The sequence below is a fragment of the Suillus fuscotomentosus genome (genome assembly GCF_016647785.1).
Source record: "Suillus fuscotomentosus strain FC203 chromosome Unknown F5891scaffold_43, whole genome shotgun sequence".
NCBI classification, from domain to species: Eukaryota; Fungi; Basidiomycota; class Agaricomycetes; order Boletales; family Suillaceae; genus Suillus; species Suillus fuscotomentosus.
In genome coordinates this window covers 260,953-282,093 of record NW_024539555.1, presented here as the reverse complement: position 1 = coordinate 282,093, position 21,141 = coordinate 260,953, and the positions used below count along the sequence as shown (strand labels likewise).

General features: G+C 47.7%; 7 protein-coding genes across 7 annotated transcripts; 6 read left to right on the top strand and 1 right to left on the bottom strand.

Moving 5' to 3' along the window:
* Window positions 1-2: 2 nt before the first annotated feature.
* Window positions 3-3,501, top strand: F5891DRAFT_1191494 (uncharacterized protein; the record flags this gene model as incomplete). Its single annotated transcript, XM_041367463.1, has 9 exons — window positions 3-57; window positions 145-750; window positions 819-967; window positions 1,017-1,317; window positions 1,369-1,565; window positions 1,619-1,896; window positions 2,640-2,991; window positions 3,038-3,392; window positions 3,449-3,501. The coding sequence occupies 9 exons, from the start codon at window positions 3-5 to the stop codon at window positions 3,499-3,501; spliced, it is 2,346 nt and encodes a 781-aa protein (XP_041223444.1).
* Window positions 3,502-4,970: 1,469 nt separating this feature from the next.
* Window positions 4,971-6,944, top strand: F5891DRAFT_1191493 (uncharacterized protein; the record flags this gene model as incomplete). The annotated part of the gene is made up of 4 exons (XM_041367462.1): window positions 4,971-6,240; window positions 6,288-6,529; window positions 6,580-6,620; window positions 6,674-6,944. The coding sequence occupies 4 exons, from the start codon at window positions 4,971-4,973 to the stop codon at window positions 6,942-6,944; spliced, it is 1,824 nt and encodes a 607-aa protein (XP_041223443.1).
* A 795-nt stretch (window positions 6,945-7,739) lies between these two features.
* On the top strand, window positions 7,740-9,177 carry F5891DRAFT_1191492 (uncharacterized protein; the record flags this gene model as incomplete). The annotated part of the gene is made up of 7 exons (XM_041367461.1): window positions 7,740-7,900; window positions 7,950-8,084; window positions 8,142-8,250; window positions 8,310-8,491; window positions 8,543-8,681; window positions 8,727-8,921; window positions 8,974-9,177. The coding sequence occupies 7 exons, from the start codon at window positions 7,740-7,742 to the stop codon at window positions 9,175-9,177; spliced, it is 1,125 nt and encodes a 374-aa protein (XP_041223442.1).
* Window positions 9,178-12,892: 3,715 nt separating this feature from the next.
* Window positions 12,893-13,669, top strand: F5891DRAFT_1129792 (uncharacterized protein; the record flags this gene model as incomplete). Its single annotated transcript, XM_041364441.1, has 2 exons — window positions 12,893-12,969; window positions 13,030-13,669. The coding sequence occupies 2 exons, from the start codon at window positions 12,893-12,895 to the stop codon at window positions 13,667-13,669; spliced, it is 717 nt and encodes a 238-aa protein (XP_041223441.1).
* A 916-nt stretch (window positions 13,670-14,585) lies between these two features.
* F5891DRAFT_508386 (glycoside hydrolase family 18 protein) lies at window positions 14,586-16,543 on the bottom strand. The gene is made up of 11 exons (XM_041372075.1): window positions 16,224-16,543; window positions 15,904-16,161; window positions 15,742-15,853; window positions 15,677-15,689; window positions 15,537-15,621; window positions 15,471-15,480; window positions 15,209-15,421; window positions 15,130-15,152; window positions 14,914-15,078; window positions 14,726-14,863; window positions 14,586-14,675 (listed from the first exon to the last, which is right to left on the bottom strand). Exons 1-10 carry the CDS (start codon window positions 16,425-16,427, stop codon window positions 14,810-14,812), a joined length of 1,137 nt encoding a protein of 378 aa, XP_041223440.1. The 5' UTR covers window positions 16,428-16,543; the 3' UTR covers window positions 14,586-14,675; window positions 14,726-14,809.
* An 852-nt stretch (window positions 16,544-17,395) lies between these two features.
* Window positions 17,396-18,888, top strand: F5891DRAFT_1046445 (uncharacterized protein). The gene is made up of 3 exons (XM_041362299.1): window positions 17,396-17,794; window positions 17,997-18,261; window positions 18,327-18,888. Exons 1-3 carry the CDS (start codon window positions 17,481-17,483, stop codon window positions 18,813-18,815), a joined length of 1,068 nt encoding a protein of 355 aa, XP_041223439.1. The 5' UTR covers window positions 17,396-17,480; the 3' UTR covers window positions 18,816-18,888.
* A 48-nt stretch (window positions 18,889-18,936) lies between these two features.
* F5891DRAFT_1046442 (uncharacterized protein) lies at window positions 18,937-21,081 on the top strand. Its single transcript, XM_041362298.1, has 5 exons — window positions 18,937-19,212; window positions 19,274-19,291; window positions 19,348-19,401; window positions 19,454-19,754; window positions 19,905-21,081. Exons 3-5 carry the CDS (start codon window positions 19,370-19,372, stop codon window positions 21,006-21,008), a joined length of 1,437 nt encoding a protein of 478 aa, XP_041223438.1. The 5' UTR covers window positions 18,937-19,212; window positions 19,274-19,291; window positions 19,348-19,369; the 3' UTR covers window positions 21,009-21,081.
* Window positions 21,082-21,141: the final 60 nt, after the last annotated feature.

The window sequence follows — 21,141 nt, the reverse complement described above, 5'->3', positions numbered from 1 at the left end:
TCATGCCCCCACGAAAGCAGTCCCAACAAGCAAGACGAACGTCGAAGAAAAAGGCAAGTATTTGAATTGTATCAAACGCACACGCTCACACAAACATTTAGGAACCACCACGGCCGAAAAAACATTCTAATATCAATGCATCAGGTCGCGACATCGCGACCCAACTTGGCCTTCCTGAGGATCGACCAGAAACTCCCGGTGGCCTCTGCCATTTGTCTGCCACATCAATGGCTACAGGCGCTCTCCCAACCCACTACTTCCCTCAGCAACACGACAATTACGCTCCCCAGCCCGACGATTACGCTCCCCAACACGATATCTACGCTCATCAACACGATCCCAACCCTCCCCAACACGATCCCTACCCTTACGCTCCCCAACACGATCCATACACTCCCCAACACGATCTAAACCCTCCTCAACACGATCCCTACCCTTACACTCCCCAACACGATCCATACGCTCCCCAACACGATCTAAACCCTCCTCAACATGATCCCTACCCTTACGCTCCCCAACACGATCACTACGCTCCCCAAGACAATCCCAACCCTCCCCAAGACAATCCTTACCATCCCCAACACGATCCCAACCCTCCCCAACACGATCCTTACCATCCCCAACACGATCCTTACCATCCCCACCCCAATCCTTACCCCTACCAACCCCAATCCTTACCCCTACCAACCCCAATCCTTACCCCTACCAACCCCACTTCGACGACGAACCTCGCCACCACGAATTGTTTCCGTATGGTGGCTCCGGGGTCCCCCGTCATATGCGGTGGGACCTCGGAAGCACTTCCCCACCGGCACCAGCGCCAACACCAGCGCCAGCACCGGCACCGGCACCAGCACCAGCACCAGCAACAGCGTCGGCACCAGCACCAGTGCCGGTGGTGGTCAGTGTAATTGTGCCTCGCGAGCGGGAGACAGAACACGGTGAATTCAACCGTGGCGTGATACACGTGAGTGTTTTTTCACTAATACTTAATACTTAACTAAATATTCTACTAGACACTACAGACAGAGCGCTCAGTGGGGCGATCGCATGCCATCGAACGACATCTGCCTCCTACGCCAATGCTCGGACCAGCGCCTGGACCAGCGCCAGAACAGGCAACACCACCCGCCGCTCCTGCAGCCGCTTCCCTGCTCAAACTCAAGAAGAAGGATATACGGGCCATCAAGACCAAGGCGAAGACACTCCTCCATCGCATCATGCTGCGCACAGAGGGTGTTTTGCCAACGCGGAAACAGCGAAACAGGCACATCTCAAATGCCTTGCGGGACGCGAGGATCGACCTGTTCGGAGATGGTGAGTCGCGATCGTATCAATCGCATAATAAACATACTAACATCTTTGCAGTTCCGTACGAAACATTCGAGACTGCGAAAATACAGGAGGAGATGGTCACGTCCATGTCGGCCACGCAAAGACTCTTTAAAACGTACACATCTCATAACATCCAAACTGCCCTCAATCTGCGTGTCCCGCCCGCTGAAAGGTCCAACATCGTCAAAGGCTACCTATCCGGACTCCATTTTCTACATAAAACGGAAACTGTAAGTGTTTTTTTCGTTGTCCTTGCTTCGAGTAACTTATGTCGTGCCGATAGGTTGATGGCGTCGAATTCACGCGTCTTTTGGAGGCCGACTACTTCGTTGACATGATTGTCGACATCATTTGGAAGGAGGGCCTCTACGACAATATCGACGAGGAGAACCTTGATTGCGTCTTCGGCCTGGCAGGGGCTGCGGTCCATAACACCCTCAAAGCTTATCGCGAGGGCACGTACGAAAATGTTGATGCATCGGCCAAGCAATTTTATGACACGTACAGCGCGATCATGGCGTTGATTAACGACTTAAAGCTGGATGATGCGTTGAGGGAAAGGTATGAATCTTTGTGCAAACTCATTATCGGGCGCGGAGGAGCGGACATTGGGCTGTAGATTACGCGCATTCGTCTGTAGTACATCTGTATCATATCTAATCTATTATCTCTGGCATTTGTAGCTTTGCAATCAAATATTTAGAGGTTTTTTCAACTATCTTTTTCGTGTTTGAACGAGCCGAGTCTACGTTAGCGCAATAACGACTTAAAAGGCGCACGAGCCGACGCTAGCCATATTTGGCTCCCAGAAGGCGCCTCAAACACTCGTTTCTGGATTTTGGGTTTTCAGATGTAGCTCATCGTGCTCCGCGACGACAACTGAGTCAATGAATGATCCCTTTGACTCAGTGGGCGGAGCGAGATGGTCCTCTCGCTCAGGTCAGTCAGTGCCGCCCGAAATGATCATTGATGGAGCGGACTCGGAAGCTCCCGCATATTGACTCAGAAGTCACGGTGACTAAATCAATTTAGTACCTAAGAAATCCTCTCGAACCTCCTTGAGTCATCATAGATATTTGTACTACAGACCAGTCACATCAGGACTTCCTAAATTTGTGACGTAGCTATGCCACTGCATGAACTTTCTCCCTTTTCGGCGTCAATGTTTGAACGTTCACTGAGTATCCGCGGTGAGAATATCGATATAAGTAGCTACCTGGTTGAAAACGGGTTTGAAACTCAGTCGCCTCCCACCTGCTGTGTCACTATTCACGCATGCAAGCCTATCTTACTCATCCTATCAGAGAGTCTAGTCCTGACTACCAAGGCAGGAAAGGGCGTCTACGTACCACTGGTCCTGTTTCGAAGCAGGATTCAGCCATTCACTCTAGGACTCCGAGTCGTCATATTTTACAAACGAAACCTATCAAGCCTCCAAGATCACCACCGTCATCTGACACTCCGTATGAATCATCAGATGATGATATAATCGGACCAATTACCCCTCCTCCCATACTCCGTGATTTGTCCAGCTATGCAAAGCGCATAAGACAAAGAGTCAAGCCCTACCACAGAGGTCCCAACATAATAGACCGCCTCTGTGGTGAGGAGTGTGTGGGGTGCGGTATCTCCAAGGATTTATCGGATGTTCAAAGGGTATGTTGATCTTTATGTGGTGTATTACTTATTAATATTATGCCAGGACAAAACTAGGTTGCATCGTAAAATGCAGCGCCTGAGTCCTGAGGCTCTCGCTCAAGCTGTGATCGCGGTTCAAGCCAATGTTGAATGGAGGCGCGTGCGTGCCATCGCGGCAGCTTTGCGCATCGATGCGGTTCATCAACATTCTAAGTTTCTTGACATAACCGTTCAGAGTGAAACCGAAACATATGTCAATGCTGCCTCAGAACCACTCAACACCGCAATAGAGGCGCTCTCTAGCTGCACTACCAATGAGCTTGTCGATCGCAAGAACTGCAGTATTGCTGCGTACGAAGATGATGCGATGTCATTCGCCACTGCTGATACAGAGTTTGATGAAGTTCAGAATTTTGCATGTACATATTTCATTTGGCTGCAAACATTACCACTGCTGAATGGTCACTGCAAGCAGTGCCTCTTCTGCGATCAGATGATAGCACCACCAGTTCGGACGAATTGGTATAATTTCACTAACCCCTGAGGTATCTTTTTTTTCTTCCTATGTGGCAACATTCGTACTAATCTCGCGTAACAGGCACTGAGGCATTTGAGGCATTTTTTCCGTAATAAATTCGCTACTGTTGCATAGATCATGGCATGAGACACCGCGTCCTCTATTGTAATATCATAGTTTATTTAAGTTGTACCATATCCTCAATTTCTTGTTCTTGCAATATATATTTTAATCGGAGAGCGACTCAGAAAAACCAGTACAGGAATTCTGGGTTGGACTGATCCGATTTGCTAAGTAGTGGATGACTTCTCGTCGGGTTGAAATATTCGGATTAGTTGAATGGAACATGTTTCTATCTAATCATGTAATAGCATACGGCAATTAACTCAGAACCTAGAGAATGAGAATTTGCCTGTGGGAAGAGATCATCGATCATCATCCACTAGGTTTGTGTACGTAGTTGAGCCGCATGATGAAGTTGTTTCTCAATTGCATTGGTACAAGCTGTATTTGGTAGTACGCCACCTCGCTCCGCAAGATCTGGAAATTAAACCTATAGGCCATTACGTGATTTGCCCAAAACTTTGAGTCATGCTAAACCAGTGCTGTTGTAGCGCCTTCCCCTTGCCGTTGTTCATTCTCAACGTCTCTCAGATCAAAACCGTATAACATTTTTACTGCAACTTCTACCAAATCTTTTGCTAACTTGAATGCAAGCGTGTCAGCATGCACCGTAACCGATGTCTCGAGATCGTTGGGGCAGCCTGTTCCAATGGTCCCTGTCGAGTACCAATTCCAGTATCAGAATTAATCTCACAACGCGGATAACATGACGGCAGTTCCCTCTGATACCAGCATATGCATTTGGCCGCTACCAAACATCAAATTTCAAGGCGGAACAATCGATTAGCAGTACGTACTATCACAAACTTTGAGTTCATTTGCTGTCAGTCTGTGCCAAGTTTGAATTTTAGTCAATGTCAAGTGACCAGGCGTGTTACCGGCGGTTGCATGGAGTCCCATTTGAAGCTTCGAGTCGATCTGAACCAGGATCTGAACCACTTGTAAGTAACGAGCCTAAGCTTTCGGCTGATTTCAATGAACCCTGACCGTCTTTGCTCATCACAGCGGGAATTAATGCCAGCTTTGTTTCTATCAATCGAATCGTTCAGGGGCCAGCCTCGAGGTAAGTACAAGCAGCTTCGGACGACTAAATATCTAGTAAACTAGCTATCCACAACGGGATCCCATCGCGTATCAGCTGCCAGTAAGACCGACGCCTAAGACTTGGCACGTTTATTGGTGCAATCTTACATCCATTTTTTATTCCGTACAAAGGCACTTCGTGACTGACTCCCATCTTTGACTCGGACTTGGAGTTGCAGCCAAGACCTCTCAAAGTAACGACCGAAAGAGGTAAGACTCATGCTCTGACCATCATAATCATCGTTGACTGGCCGCCTTTCTCAACGACTCAGAAATGACCCACTGGCCCGGGAATAACGGCTACTCAGGCCAGCCTGAGGAGCCGCATTTGCAAAGTCACGATAACGGTCCAGGTCGCCCTTCTGCGAGCGGCGGCTACCCAACTTTACAGCCACACTCACAGGTTTCTACAAGCAGCGCGTTTCAGCAGGCAGTTGCTGACCGCTTGCATCATAATTATTCCAACCTAGCGCAGACCGGCCCCCAGGGACTACCTCTTTTCCAAACCTCGCTCAATGCGGCCTCTTTCAACCCGAGTACGAGTCAAGCAGCTTTTGCCTATGGCTCTCATAATTCACAGCATGCAGCCTCTGGTAGCCAGCACCAGCATGAGGCTTTCAATATGGGGTCGGCGCCCAACGCGGATGCATACCCCAACTATCACACTTCGCGCCTGCAGGATTTCGCAGGCGACAGCTACCCAATCCTGTCGCAGTTGGAGCCAAGCCAGCCTGGCATTGCAGTGCCTCAGACTATCCAATCGCAAGATCCCGCGGGTGGCAGCTACCCAACTTTGGGGTCATACTTACAGATTCCTACAGGCAGTGCATCTCATCAGGCGGCTGGTAACCGCTTGGATCACGATTCTTTTGCGCAGAACGCCCCTCGGGAACTACCTCTTTTCCCATCCTCTCTTGATCCGACTTCCTTTGACCGGAGTACGGGTCAAGCAGGTTCTGCCTATGACTCTCGTAATCCACAGCATGCAATTGGCATCCAGGACCAACATGGGGCTTTCGATATCGGGTCAGTGCCCAATCATGATGCAATTGCATACCCTGACTATCATACTTCGCACAGCCAGGATACCCATGATGGGTTCGTACCCCAGAACATCCCTCAGGGACTAGCTCACTTCCCAACCGACCTTAATCCGACCCGTTTTGAACCAAGCATGAGTCAAGATCAATCAAGCTCATCAGCTTTGGGCGCGTACTGCCTGAATGACCCCGATTCCCTCTATTCTGAAGACTATATTGCAACGTTGGGCCAGAAAAGGCCATCGTACAGGAAGATCTCTCATCCATACAAAGGAGTGCCTTTCGTCAGATCTGACACACCTCCTCCCTCAGCACTATCGCAGTCCACTCGAAAGACCTCAACGTTGCAGGTCGAATCTGCTGTAATTGATCGTGTGAAGGAGGACGCCTCAAGATTCCTGAACTTGTCTCTGTTTCAGTCATCCCTTTATCCGTCCTTAACTGAGGTCGACAAGTTCGCCACTGCAGCGCTCAACCGTGCGATCGGCGAGCACCCAAAGAATGGTATTCGATTTCTCTACATTCATTCTATAACTCATGGCGGTACACAGTCGCCGAACTCAAGGCATGGAAGTTAAGGCCCGAAGGCCAAAAGTTTCTTTCAAGGCTAAAAGGGAACGTCAGAAAGCTTCACAAGGACTGCTCCCAGGGTTGTGCTCGGGGGTTGGTCACCGGGACGTATGATCTATCCCTTCAACTTTTATTCGCAAACACGAACGAGATTGCGCCATCGCGCAGCAGACATGCATTGGCATTGCTGTCGAATAATGATTATCTTGACATTGTAGTTCAGGTAAGCATACATGTCAATGTTACTCAGCTCATCTTTGATCTTCACTTCAGCGAGTCATGAGCGATGGGCAACTCAAGTCGTTTCGCGTCCCGTTTGCAAATAATTGCGTCATCGCCATGACAGAATACATTCTGGTTGATCTAGGATGTCGATGCTACTTATCCTCGACAAACCTAACTGGGCGCTTGGCCTTAGGAATACTATCTTGCTGGCCGCAACAATCTGCAAATGGAAAATATGGGAATGCTCGAAGAACGGCTGGTTCCAAATTACCGATTTTCACACTTCGGAAAATGAGGCGTCCTATACGGAATTGAAAGGGCGGATGTCATCATTGCTGGGCAGTGAGCTGGAGGAGTTTTATGGACTCTTAAGCTGCCTTTGTGATCTCTTGCTAACGCTCCCGGTCTGCTAGAGCTGATCAGACATCATTAGTAGTGCTTAATCGTACATAGTCTTTAGGCCTTCATTGCGTCGTATTTGTTTTTAGTTTGACTGTGACTCGATAATTAGAATAGTTGACATTAATATTGCAATGCATATGTGTCTTAGGTTCACATCCGAGTCGACTCGGAGAGTGGGACATCCTAGATATGCAGCCTGCCGGGATAAAGCATCCAGGAGTGTCACTCCTTCTTCCCACCCGGTTTTCCCATAGTTTCGTCCATCACTTCGCACTACTGATCTTTTGATTCACATCCCATCGTTGCGTCTGTTCTTAATGTAGAGCTAGCTAGCGAGTCATCGAATCCGTAGTAATCAGTTATCCCGCCCTCACCACAAGCTAACGCTCGGTTTAGCCCAACCCATGAGATCATGTCACCGACCCGAGCTAGGAAAACAATGACAGGATAAATGACATACCATGTCAAATTGACGGTCACTCAAAAAAGTAGCAATCTGACTTCCGGCATGTCGTACTTGCTGCGCATTGCCACGCCTTAGACCATTTTCAGCGGTCAGTGTTGACGTCAACGCGCTTTCTTCGCCTAACAAGTCCATTTCCAGCGCATGGAATTTAGTAATACTCACTTGAATGTTATTTGAAACCTTCCCGGCATACCATGTGTTTCAAGGCAGCTGTGTTTCTCAACTCTGGATGGCCGTCATATAAATGGGGGCAGGATTATTCAACTTGGCGAGTCCATCATCTCCCGCCCTCTACCATAGGCTTCATTTGATTTTCTTCACCTTTTCGCCGTAGAAGTCCATGTCTCTCAGTGAGGCGTCGGTGGAGGACATTCCCCACCCTCCGGAATCGTCACAGTCACTTGCGGTGGTGACATCCGAGAGTGCTCGTCAGAAGTGGAAAATCGCTGCTTTAGAGGAAAAACTACAGATACTGGAGTCAGGGCATGCGGTCAAACAAAGGTATCACCGTCATTTACATCTAGTTCAGTTCACTCAATATGATTTCCAGGGAGACAAACTACTACGTGTCGAAAGGAAGAGCCATCAGGCGCACTGTCACATTATTTGACAACATCGAAGACTTAATATGCGAGAATGATAGGCGGTGCGATCTGGGCAACGAGGACGAAAATACAACTGACGAGTAAGTCTTTCTTTTACCTATGCTACGTGATTGTTGACCACTGGTTCACAATGATAGGCAAGATCGTTTGCAAACCGGCTATATCGCGCTTAATCACGCCCTCCCGTGGTTTCACCCAAGGGCATCAGACCTGGAGTATGATGATTACTCGTATATGCTCAAAAAGGTACTCTTTACCAATGCAAACCATTTGCCTTCTGCTAACTCCTTATTAAGCTCAGGCAGGGAGCCGATGCCGCTCGAGGGGATGACACTTCGAAGTTGAAGAGCCTCGTCGCTGATTGGATCAATCGCGAATTGAAGCCTGATTCCCCCATCGACCCCGAGGACAAACACTACCGTGGATTCATCAACGATACGTGTGGCAGACTACTCTGCCTGACTGAGCTAGACTGGAATAGCCCAACGTAAGTAAAGTATCTCACACGAGATCTTGTGCGACATTAACTATACACTAGCATCAGAGCAGGGATCAGGGACCGCGCAGACGGCTATGTCGTGACGGAGATGTCCTGGCCAGCATTTCTGTACGAAAAGTACACAGCAAATCAGGACAATCTGGAGCAGGGCCTTTTCAAAAGCACTCTCTTACTTCAGGTGAGTAATTCTCCAGTCGCTCAACAAAAATCTCACTTTCAGTAGGCCTTCAAAGCAATATTCACGTCACCCTCCTCTGCAAGGGAGGTTACCGCTGATGGCGACGCCGCTGATGTAATCGAAACCAACCGACGCGCCAAGAAGGACTTCAATTCATGCAAGAAAGTGAAGACACACGTAGCACAAATAATCAAAATGCACGCTGTCACGGCCCGCTCGATAGCATATGTAGCATGTCAGGTACATTGCAACAGTTTTTTAATTTCCCTGTGGAATGACGATCTTTAACAAGTTGCGATTTGCCCTGTCTTCTGTGAGCTCATGGCGCTCGGTGGACGGCGACTTCGACTACATACCATTTTGGCAAAACATTGTAGACTTCTTCGAACGGCCCCCTGGTCGAGCAGCGCAGCAAAGGGTTACCCGACTCCTCGCATGGTGGACAAGCTGCATTCTTTACATACTCAACAGTCCTCAATTGATCTCCGTTTCTTAGGAAAGTCTTCGGCACAAGTTGACGTGCAGAACTTAGTGATGGTGCAAAGGCCAGGATGTCCGTCAACACTCTTGCAAGACAGAGAGCACAGCTGGACGATGCTCTTTTCGATTCAGAGTAGTTTATATCTGGTGCAAGTGCGGCATCTACGGTTGTCACCCTGTTGAGCATCCGTTTTGTTGATATTCAGTAATACGGTATTATTAAATTACAATAGTATCTCGCAATTGTGAATGTGATGATTTAATCCTATCTCTTCGTTGTGAAAATTCGGAAGCAAAGCATCTGAGACAAGTACCTATGATACAATATACATCTCATGGGCATATTATAAATACAGTAAGTAACGCTATAGGTTTGGATCTTTGTGCTTGTAATTTCAGACGCCCAATCTAATAAATCTAACATGAGAGTGGTGATGTCTGTATTTCCTACTTTATCATTCCAGTCAGAAAAAATGTATATACATGTGAGGTAACGAAAGTTTCTACTCATCATTCCACTTGCAATGCGAACAGTATACACGTGTGAGGTGGCCAAACGCAAAGCAAGATCGCAAATGAATGCATGGACGAGCCTTCAGTTCGACACAAGGCGGAAAGAATAGGTGTGCGAAGTCACAATATGGAGTGCGACAGCCGCTAAGCATCTGTATTTCTTACTTGTTAATCTCATTGTGGAAGCAAAGTATAGAAGTGTGCAATAGCATAGCACAGGGCAACAGTGACGATATCTATATTATCCACGTGTCATTCTGCTCAAAAGGAAGAAGGTGATACATACAAAGTAACAAAATTTTCTACTCGTCCCTCCGCTTGCAACGCAGGAAGTATACACCTGCGATGTGACCAAATGCAGCGCAACAACAGAGACACGTGCGTGTACCGTTTTCATTCTGCTCGGAGGATAAATATTATTGACATCTGAGGTGACGATAATTATCGAACATACCAAAAAATCACAGCCAGGCTCCTGACAAGTGGGGCGATCAAGATATAGTTTGTTCTTGGGTTTCCACCCGTCACGACTTATGTATTGGGAGTCTCCCTGAAACAGTCCTTTGTGGACAAAGAGAAGTAGTCATTTGTAGGTATCGCCCGTGATAACAATATTGTTGCATTTCGCAATGGAATAACTGAGGTTTCCAAATGCGAGCACAACCAACTACGTAAGCAGGACGAAATGGCACATGATATTCTGGACAACGCGAAGCAGAAGCGATACTACATGAAGCAGCCATGGATGTCTAGTAGAACAAAACTATAAATACAAAAAGGACGGCCGAATGATCTAAATAAACATACGATTCAGTTCTTCCCCGATCGCTATACAAAATATTGTTGTCTGTAAGATACTGACATTCGGGTTAACCTTCCAAGTTGTAGACCTCGATCCCAATGTGGCGGCCATGATTCATTGAGATGGACCATTGGCTTTTACCCCACCTACCACCTCAATTTTGAGTTGAACTAAACAATGAATTTTTGACGATTTGCCAAGCTGCGCATGTCAATGAAAAACCTTCCTTTCCTCTATAAGGTCAAGCATGACAATGTGATAACCTATAGCAAAATTATACGGATGCTGGTGATTATCCACTATATAAGGTAATATTTGTCTATCTGAGGTTTCCGTCAGTTCACTGATGATGAGATCTGTCCTCGATTCCCCTGGGTTCATCCGAGATAAATTTCATATTGCCCTTGTGGAGCGATCCTTGAGAATCTTGAGATCTGCGAGCTCAACGATGGACGGCAAAGGAACATGATGGGGGTCTCCTAACATCGGGACGATGATGGCGCGATGAACGTTCATGTACTGTAGTATCAACGTTGTGAAATTGTGCGATGAATGTAAACTCGTTGAAAGAAAATGATATATACAACCTAGTATCGTGGGCAGAAAGGAATTGGTCTCTTGGCAGATGGCAGAATGGCAATTGGCAGAATGGCAAAAGTCGGCAAAATGTATTGTGAGCATTTTTAGCTCTTTTCAACTATGTTTGTACTATGGCAGAAATGGTTTTGACTACTACACTAAGGCTATACCTGATGAGTCAAAAGTGCATCAATATCTTACCCTGATGCACTCTCTGAGCTTCAATTGAGTACATTGATCTCTTCAACAAAGCCAGTTGGCACCGTGGATACCTTCTGCCCCATAATTTTCTCGCAGTTGGTCAGCCTCCTGTGTCTCATGTGTTTGATCAGCTTCTCAGATCAGTAATTGATTCTGAACCTGTGAGATAATTCTGGTGGATCAGAGTCTGCTGCAAGGGGAGGAATCCATGCAAACAACCTTTGAGTCGACTTGGAAGTTGCAGAAGCGGAAGATGGGGATAGAATTGATAGAATTCGGCCTTGATTGCCTTTTTTGTAGTGAGGTAACCACACTGCACGAGCATGCCCGATGATCATATTTTTCAGTCAATTAGATGTTTATCGTGGCCCTCAATAGATAAGTACTGTCGTGCCGAGCAGCAGTTGCCTGTGAAAAAGTAGTGATTTGAGTTGTTTTTGACCAAATTTTGACTTTCTCCCCAGTAACTACTAACAAAGTGGTTGGACACAAGTTTTTGGACAGAATGGCCCTTGGGCTTCTAGGCCACATGTCAAATTTTTATTGTTTTTAGTAGGAACAAATACTAGGTCATCGTATTTCTGCCGACTTCTGCCAACCACCCTTGACCTACTGCCGGCAATTGCCGCTTGGCAATTGCCACCGGCAGAATGGCAGCATTCTGCCAACAACACTAAATACAACCTCGGAACGTTAACAGGCGTGATTGGCAATTTCAGCTCATTTGAACATTATTTACGTAACGCTCTATTCATTTTCAGTTCTGTGGTGCCTGTTCCAACCAACTCGGAGCCTTCTTTCGCCACTGGCAGGAGACGGAGTGCTTATTCAGCCTCATTCAACATAGTGAGTTGCATAAGACAGAATGTTTTTTTAAAGCTTGTCTCACTTCAATCGAAGATCCAGAAACATGTCTAAGTTGTTGATGCATCGATGGCTGACAGGGACGGTGGTGTTGATGCGGGCTCGTGTTTTCGAATACTTGTCTGGTACCGATCAATTATAGGACACAATGGTACAATCCTCCATACCTGAGATATTGATACTGAATAACTCGGCGACAGCGTATCCGGCCGCATTGTCAGCAAGATAATATAGAAAGCAGGCGTCGGTGGAGAATGATGATGTGAAGATACCAGCGTTCCCGGAGTATGCACACACGGTCAGTCAGCCTGTCATCGCGCGATCACACTTGACACTTGTACAATGCGCAAGTGCAGGTCATATTCTTCCTCATACGGTTCAATGTCCTAAGCTTCTTCCAAATGTGGACTAGTAAGCATCAAGGATCAATACCAACGCTATACTGTACCTCCGCTTATGGAGCTAACCGTAATGCGTTACAGGGCCTTGGTTACATTTCTAATTTATACCCCACCTTAACGCGTTAGAGGAGGTCAGCCACTCCAACACACAGGCATCTAATGATGGGCCACTGGTTGCTAACTTTGCAACTGCGGTGGTACGTCACCCACAATCCACGCTATACGGTTGCCTCTATACACAGATAGTTTCAGTGTTCTTGAACACATCGATGCGCTAACCAAGCTCAGGTGCTTACCAATGAAGCTCAACCTTTAAAGGGACTTTCAAGATTGGCCGCAGCACTTCAAACCCCACGTCTCAGTACTCCATGATGCAGACACTTGTCCTGTATGACACCCTCTCCAACCTACCAGGCAATAACTTTTCAGCCAACCCCGCAAAGCCGAGGTCAGTAATTCATGTTCTGTATGTCACACTTTGATATCTGACCAGCCTACTGCGCCCTAGGTTCATTTTGAGCTACAAGGGTCTTCCATTTGTGACTGCCTGGGTTGAATACTCAGACATCTCGATCGCTATGAAGGCCATCGGTGCAAAGCCAAACAAACGCTCAGACGGCTCTGATTTTTGCACCGTTCCCGTCCTCAACGACCCCAACACCGGCGCCCTCATCAGTGACTCCCTCGAAATCGCTTCCTACCTCGAAAAGACATATCCCGAGAAGGCCATTTTTCCCAACAACTCAGAATCCTTGATACGCGAGTTCAACTCCGCCCATATCAGACTCATTCTACCTGCTGTAAAGTCTATCTTTGCGCGTTCCGCAGAAATATTAAGTCCTGCCAGTGCCAAGTTCTTCATCAAAGTTCGTTCGATAGACGTCCCGCTACCTTGGGATGCGACCTATGATGAAGACTGGGCCCTACTAGAGAAGGGGCACAATACTGCGTACGAATGGTACCAAAAGACAGACGGGAAGTGGTTCATGGGTGACACTTTTTCGTATGCAGACATCATCGTGGCTTGTTATTTGTTATGGTTCAAACGAGTTCTGAAGGATGAAGAGTGGGTCAGGATCAGTTCTTGGAATGGAGGGAAATGGGCTCAAGTTCTTGCAGATGTTGAGAAGGAGTGCGGATTAGCGTAGGAGACTGCATGTACTACTAGTTGGTTGGGATCTAGGGATGGTGTTCTCATAATCGTTCGATCTAGCTATACCCGAGGACCCTTACCGTTTCGCGGCGCTTATATACAGCCCATGTACATTGATATCAGCAGCGAATTATACTCAGTTCCCTGTTCCAAGTACCTCAGAAACCTCGCAGAAAGTCTCCGTCTCAAGCCTTCTCTTACTCGTCTCATATCTAACACATTTCTGTTCACATTCCCCTTCGTACTCGAACCCAGCCTTACAGGCCCAACAAAATAATCATCATAGGTATAACGAGTATCGCGTCATAATTTGCAAGTAAAAACAGTACAAGAAAACAATAATAATACGTCGTTGTCGTCATATCTCATTTCATATCTATTAAGGTACATCGCGGAACCCACGCTGCATCAGGTGAGCAGGGTGGGGTGGCACCCATCAATGCCTTTACAAAGCAGGCGCTATGACGATGGGGGGTGGGACAGCCCTACGCTTAGCTGCGGCGGTGGCTGCGGATGTGCAAGCTCCGTCATTAATCCAGACACCCGAGGTACCTGTTATGGGACTGTTAAAAAAGATTCTAGAAAAAATGAGTTCAAATCACCTCCAGGGGTGTCATTCTCCGACCAGTAGCTCGCGGTCCACAGGTACCCACTAAGTTATGTGTTAGTAGATGGAGAGGAGAAAATCAGAAAATACGCACCCGTAGGTCACTTCAGAACCTCCGGTATACTGTATAGAGGTTCAGTGTTGAACGGAAGAAAAAGAAGAAATTTACTAACGGCCACATCAGTGGTCCATGCAGCAACACCTGCACAAGTACCGGTGCCTGTCGATGTCGTCGTCGTGCTAGTGCTCGTCGGTGTGGTACTGGTGCTCGTCGTTGTAGTGCTGGTACTCGTCGGTGTGGTACTAGTACTCGTCAGTGTAGTACTGGTGCTCGTCAGTGTACTACTGCTTGTAGAGGTGCAAGCTCCGTCGTTGACCCAGACATCCGCGGTACCTGTGGTGAGACTGTCAAGTTTTTTTTTGGAAGAGTTGAGTTCAAATTACCTCCAGGGGTGTCACCCTCCGTCCACCAGCTTGCAGTCCACAGGTACCCACTAGATTTTGGGTTAGTGGATGGAGGAGAGCAATTCAGAATACACAAGAATATACGCACCCGTAGGTTGCTTCAGAACCTCCGGTATACTGTAAAGGTTCAGTACTGAATGGATGAAAAAAAATAGAAATCTACTCACGACCACATCAGCAGCCCATGCAGCAACACCTGCACAATTACCGGTGCCTGTCGGTGTCGGTGTCGCCGTTGTGGTACCAGTACTTGTCGGTGTCGCAGTGGTGGATGGCATTGGCCAGGTGTCCCCGCGCACAGTCGCGATCCATGAAGATTCAGCGTAAGGATACTAATATCGGCATGCTCAGAAACCTTGCGAATCGCTCAGATTCTCACGTACCTCCCAAACCATGACACCGCCATCTAGAATTCCACGTGATGATCAGAGAGAGAAAACTAGCTAAATTGGACGAACTTACTCCATCCAGAAACATAGGCCGATGAAACACATGATGCCAAGAGAGTCGGGTCCACGTACCCGTTGCTGGCTTGTGCTGCAGTAGCAGGCTTGCCGATCACAAGCTTGTCCAGAGGAACACCGCTATCGGCGATTTGGAAGAGTGCAGATTCTGGCCAAAGAGTCGAGGAGCTGTACAAGAGGCCATCGCAAGTCGTGTACTCCGTCGTGCCCTCTGTTTGTTGTTACTAGAGACAAAGGGAACGCTTCAAAGAGAGACTCACGGTTGTAAAACTGCGATGACAGAGAATCAGAGCAAGAAATCAGAAATGATAGGACGTCGGCCGCACCTGCACATTGTACCAATCAATCATATCCCCGACCACAGAGTTTACCCAAAGGTATCCTCCTCCACCCCAGATATCAGGAGAAAACCTTTTGATTTCAGTCAGTAGGGATCTAGGGATCGAATTGACCACTATATATTCACCAAGGTGCAACGGCTGTGCGAATCAGTTTAGCGTGATGATGTTATTTTCTGAATATCTAACTCACGAGCATGAGTCAATATATATTGGCCCTGCGGAAGCTGGGTGCGGAGCTGGGTGGTGAAGTTGCCGAGCCACTGCTCAGCAGCGCCAGTGCCAGCGTCGAATGCAGCGAAATCCTAAGGAAAATCAGTTTTCGTCAAACATTATCAGACATCATGCAACATGCTTCATAGTCGATGTCTACACCCTGCAGGCCGTATTCGATGACCCAAGCTGCCATGGTATTTGCAGTATCGATGGGGTTGTATCCCGATGAAGTGGGGGTCTCAGTGGACCCAAAAAGGGACACGATGAGTGAGATACCTGCGGCATCGTACTCAGAGAGAATCGAAGAACGTTGAGCTGCTGTGAGCTCTTCCCATTCCTGAGCTTGATCCGCTGCACCGTATTCCAACAGGAAAGACAATGCAAACACATTGAAGCCCTGATGTTTGTACCAGTTCACGATTAGTGTGTCGATCACAAGTAGAGGAAGGGAAAGCCTACCGAAATTTCTGACACCGTTGGTTCAGTGGAAACGTACGCGTCGCTGTATAAAACGAAATAGGGGGCCACTGGGGTGGCACGCTTCAAAACATTCCTTGCTTTCGGAGTCAGGCTTCTCAGGGTCTCCTCGAGGGGCACGGAGGCGACCTGTCCGATGCATGCGAATGCTGCCATCGCAGTCGTCAGGGTAAGGGAGAGATGCATTATGAGGTCCGAGATATGAAAGGCGAACGAGGGTTTTGACTTGTGTAACGAAGCAGCTACCTGTCCAACATAATCCGCCGCAATTTATACTTGCAGATAAAGATGTAAAAGTCCCAACCAGAATCAAAACCTCGAGATACCTAGCGCGCGTGATGCGCTATCTCATGAGTGTGACGGAAATAGTGGGTTAGCAGCTTCTGACGATGAGGATAGCCTATGTGGTTCCTGTAAGGTCAGAGAGCCAAATAGTCAGAATAGAACCCTAAGAGCTTGTCAGAGCCACCTGAAGGGATATGAGGTACCGCAAGGGGATGACGCAGAATGAACGCTTACTTACATGATACTGAATATGTAGACATCTCCTGGAAGTGAAAAAGGTGAGTATGCTCATGACTGGCGGCTCGCCTCGATCGAGGCACCGAGATCCTCCCATGCGGGACTCGCTCTAACTTTTCAGCATTCGAATACATCAGGCCAACACAAGTAGAACTCGCGCTGCTGGGCAGATTCTACCCAAATGCCATAATTAGTATGCCTAGACGTCCGAACGGTGGATGTATCACTGAAAAGGTATCTGAAGGAGGGGGAGAAGTTAAAAATGAGGATGTAGCGCATGCGACCCGCCATATTTAGGAATCTGAGTCCCTAAACCGGCGGCAGTAAGGAGATCAGTTCGTCGCACTGGATGGTGTCTCTTATGCATGGGAAGCCGAGAACAGCGGGTCAGCAACCTGCGGAAGGTCTATTGAACGCATACTATATACTCCGGCCATCAAAAGATGAAATGAAAAAAAATATTTGAAAGGAAGAATCACATCTGCTAGCAGGAGACTGTGTCAGTAAGTTTTCATCCATCGATTTGTACGGCCCCTTTGAAATTTGACGCGACCGTCAACGTTTCAACGATGAACGTAGTAGTATTGAGCTGAAGTTTAGTAGTACTGAAATAGCGCTGATTACATTTTCTGGTTCTCACGCCGCGCACAACGGCTCCCACTTTGCCCTTGAGAGCTCTATTCAATCCTCCAGCTCAAGATACTGGAGGTGCTTGGGATGTCCCATAAACGCAAGTACCGCAAGGTTGCACCATCGGCCAACCTCGTAGCTCCGGTGACCGCAATTACACCAGATCCTTTCGTTTTGTCTATTCAAGCATACGAGGCTACTATCATTCGCGGCCCGCAGTTTCTTTCAACAGCACTTTCTCTTGAGGCGCCTAATCTTCCAACTTTGGGTGTTCATGCAAGCGACCCTCAAATCGGTAGCGCTCTCATACAATGGGGTGCTAGCAAAAGAAATTTTCAACCTCTTAACTCGGATTCTTCTTTCCCCGAAACGTCGGACGACAAGGTTATTTGGGTGGACAGGTGGGTCTCCCTAGTAGTACGGTTATTGCTAAGTTATGGCGAGTCGTCCCCCCAAAAAATACAAGTGGCAATTATATACTCTGCGCATGGCAATGTCTATCTGAGTAGATCCGTCGGATCTACACTCTATCTGCTTCGGATTGGAAGATATGGTCCCATCGTTATCCTCTGTTCCACTCAGTCTGATACAAAACCCGCATAGATATGATGCTCGTCTTTTGCTTGATGCCTTCCCAGAGCATACAAGTCTGAGTACCTCTCAGCCAAGGTCTCTGTCTCCAACCGGATGGTCAGACTTGCCATCTGACACTGAAGATACCTTTTTCTTCACACCATATGAGATCGAAGATTACCGGCGCGAGAAACGTAGGCGTCTCATTGACCGAAACAGAGAGGACCGTCTGAAAGCTCTTGCCGAGACCGATGAAAACGAACAGTTGGATCTTTGGGGAGGCAGTGACGAGGAGGTAAGAGGTCGTTTACTAGTACTTGTCGTAAGGGTGACATTAGACGCCAACAATTTCTGTGCTAGCCTGATGATGTCCAGTCAGCGCTTATGAAAAGAACAGCGCTACACCTTCTATCGTCTCCTAATCCTGCACAACTGGAGATGCGCATTCTTGCAAACCACGGTGCAGATAAGAGATTTGCATTCTTAAGGGGACGGTGGTCACGAGCATGGCGCACGACCAAGGAGAGGCTCAGACAAGAAAAAGTCGACCAATCAGCTCAATCGCTGCGAGCTTCCAGGAACGTAGGTCTGGGAGGACTTGCTGCGTATGGAGATAGTGATGACGAAGGTAGCGAAGAAGAGTCTGAGAGTGAGGGAACATCTCCATCAAAGGTCGGTGAGAGTTCTGCCATGACCCTGGATTCACCTCAGACCCATAATGTACGGTTGGAGGAGGTTGATCAGGAAGCTCGGCGCGCTAGGGCTAGGGAGTGGGCTGTACAACGCCGTGCACGACAAGGACAAACTTTGAGCATTAACGAAAATGAGGCAAATTCCTCAGATTCATGATGACTGCACGGTGACTCTTGTGGATACAATGTTCCCTGAATTTGAAATGCAAATTGTTACGTTTGTTTAGAAATAGCGAAAGGAAAATGCCGTTTCTTGACAGTGGGCGAGGCGCTCTAACAAAAATCAATGATCTGAGCCCACTTTCAGTACTCTCATTCATGATGGGCCCCTTCGAATCCAACCATTCACTTGCACGCAGTGGACTTCTACAGGTTTCCTGTACTAGTCAAACATTCCACTGGACTTTTGGTTACGATGCAAATGCCAAAATCAACATTTCCTAGGACATCTCGGCTATCTTAGAACAATCCTATCTACTTAGTCGCCGCTCGACTTCGGAAGTTTGACTAAGGCGCCACCGTTAACCCAGATTGCTCTGGGCACGTAAACCGCAGTGAGCTCCTTCCGTCTGGGTATAAAATACTTGCATGTCCTGCTCATCTAATCTAAACCAGGTCCCCGCCGACCTTATTGTAAGTTTTCCCAATCTTTACTAAGTAGTGCCCATTTTCTGATGACGGCTCCATAGTGTCATCACATCAATATCAATCATGTCCCAGTCCCCTTCTCTAGCACGACCGAGGTATGCATGTATTTTTTTGCCGAGATGCGAACTTATCGTCGTTACCCTGAAGGAAATTAAAGCATGTTGGCATTGTGGGAGCTGGCATGGCTGGCTTGTATGCTGCATATCGGTTGAAATTGTCAAGCTATCCTGGCATCGTAGTCTCTCTGTACGAACTGGATGGGAGAGTGGGTGGGCGTGTTAAAACCTACCACTTTACATCCGAGAAGGACCAATACTTTGAGGCTGGTGCCATGCGTATTCCAAGTACCCAGATGCATCAACCAACCTTCGACTTAATTAACTTCTCAAAGACGCCCATCACGCCGACCTCAATCTTATACCTTATCATCTCACCACCCCCGACAATCGTATCTTCATAAACGGTATTTTGAAGAACGGGGGCGATGATAACACTGCGAAGGCACTGGGATTCGACCTCCCAGCACCATATGATGGCAAGACTGCAGATGCCTTGCTACTGAGCGCTATACAGGTGTTCATTAATTTCTTGGAGAGAGACTTCGACGAGGGCTGGAAGCTCCTCATGCGTTTTGACAAAGTCCCATTCCGTTCCTACCTGGAATCTCTTGGATGGCCACAATCAGTCATTGATTTCACCTGAGACTATGTGCTCTCAGACCAACCAGTTCGCGCTGAGCTTCTCTGAGCTCATCATGCAGAACCTCGACTTCGACACTAAACAGTGGTTCACACTGGAAGAGGGGATGGACAGACTTCCTCAGGCACTTGCCGGGGTGGTTGGCATGAACAATATTACATTTGGTGCGCGAGTGCAGAAGATCGAGCAGAACGGTGATGGTGTCACTATCTGCGCAGATACGCCTAGGGGTCGGGTAGAAAAAACCTTTGACAAAGTGATTCTTGCCATTCCGCCTAGTGCGTTGAGGATGATTCCAGAGCGTCCTCGCTGGGATTACAGGAAGGAGCAAGCTATTCGCGCTATGTTCTACGAGGCGTTATATAAGATCGGTCTGCGCTTCAAGACTCGATTCTGGGAGCATGTGGAACCCCCTTCTCTAGGGGGACAATCAATGACTGATCTGCCGATTCGGTGGATTGTATATCCATCCAATGGCATCGGTTCCGAGGGACCTGGCGTCCTGCTTCTGTATTCCTGGAACACAGACGCCTCTGTGTGGTCCTCCATTCCTTTCAGCGAACGTCTTAAGAACTCTCTATGTCACCTTTCAAAGGTTTTCCCGAGTGTTGACATCTACAACCAATTCATCGCGGCAGAGGATTTAGCATGGTCCGAGCACAACCCTACCGGCGACGCTATGTTCCTTCCCGGGCAACTGTCAGAGTATTTTGACATTGCTCGTCGTAAGGAAGGTGACGTCTACTTCGCTGGAGAGCATTTGAGCCGTCATCATACGTGGATTACCGGAGCCATCGATTCTGCCAGATCAACTGCAGAAGAGGTCATTCGCGACTTTGCCTTCAAGCGCATTCCTACAGGGTGGATTCCCCGAACTGGAACGGAACCCAGCGATCATTATGATCCTGAGGCTCACCGCATGGAGGTGATCAAGAGTGGGCTGGAAAATATCAAGAACAACCGCGAGGAGTTCGAGAAGTCTGTCTTACTGAACTCGCTGTAAACCACAACCGTTGATGATTATATCCACGCGCATGTAATATTATCTAGATAGTATTAGTCTCATTCGACTTGATTACTTGTGCGACCCATCAAACAAAAATGTTTGTATTCCCCTGAAGGAACGTTCTGCCTTA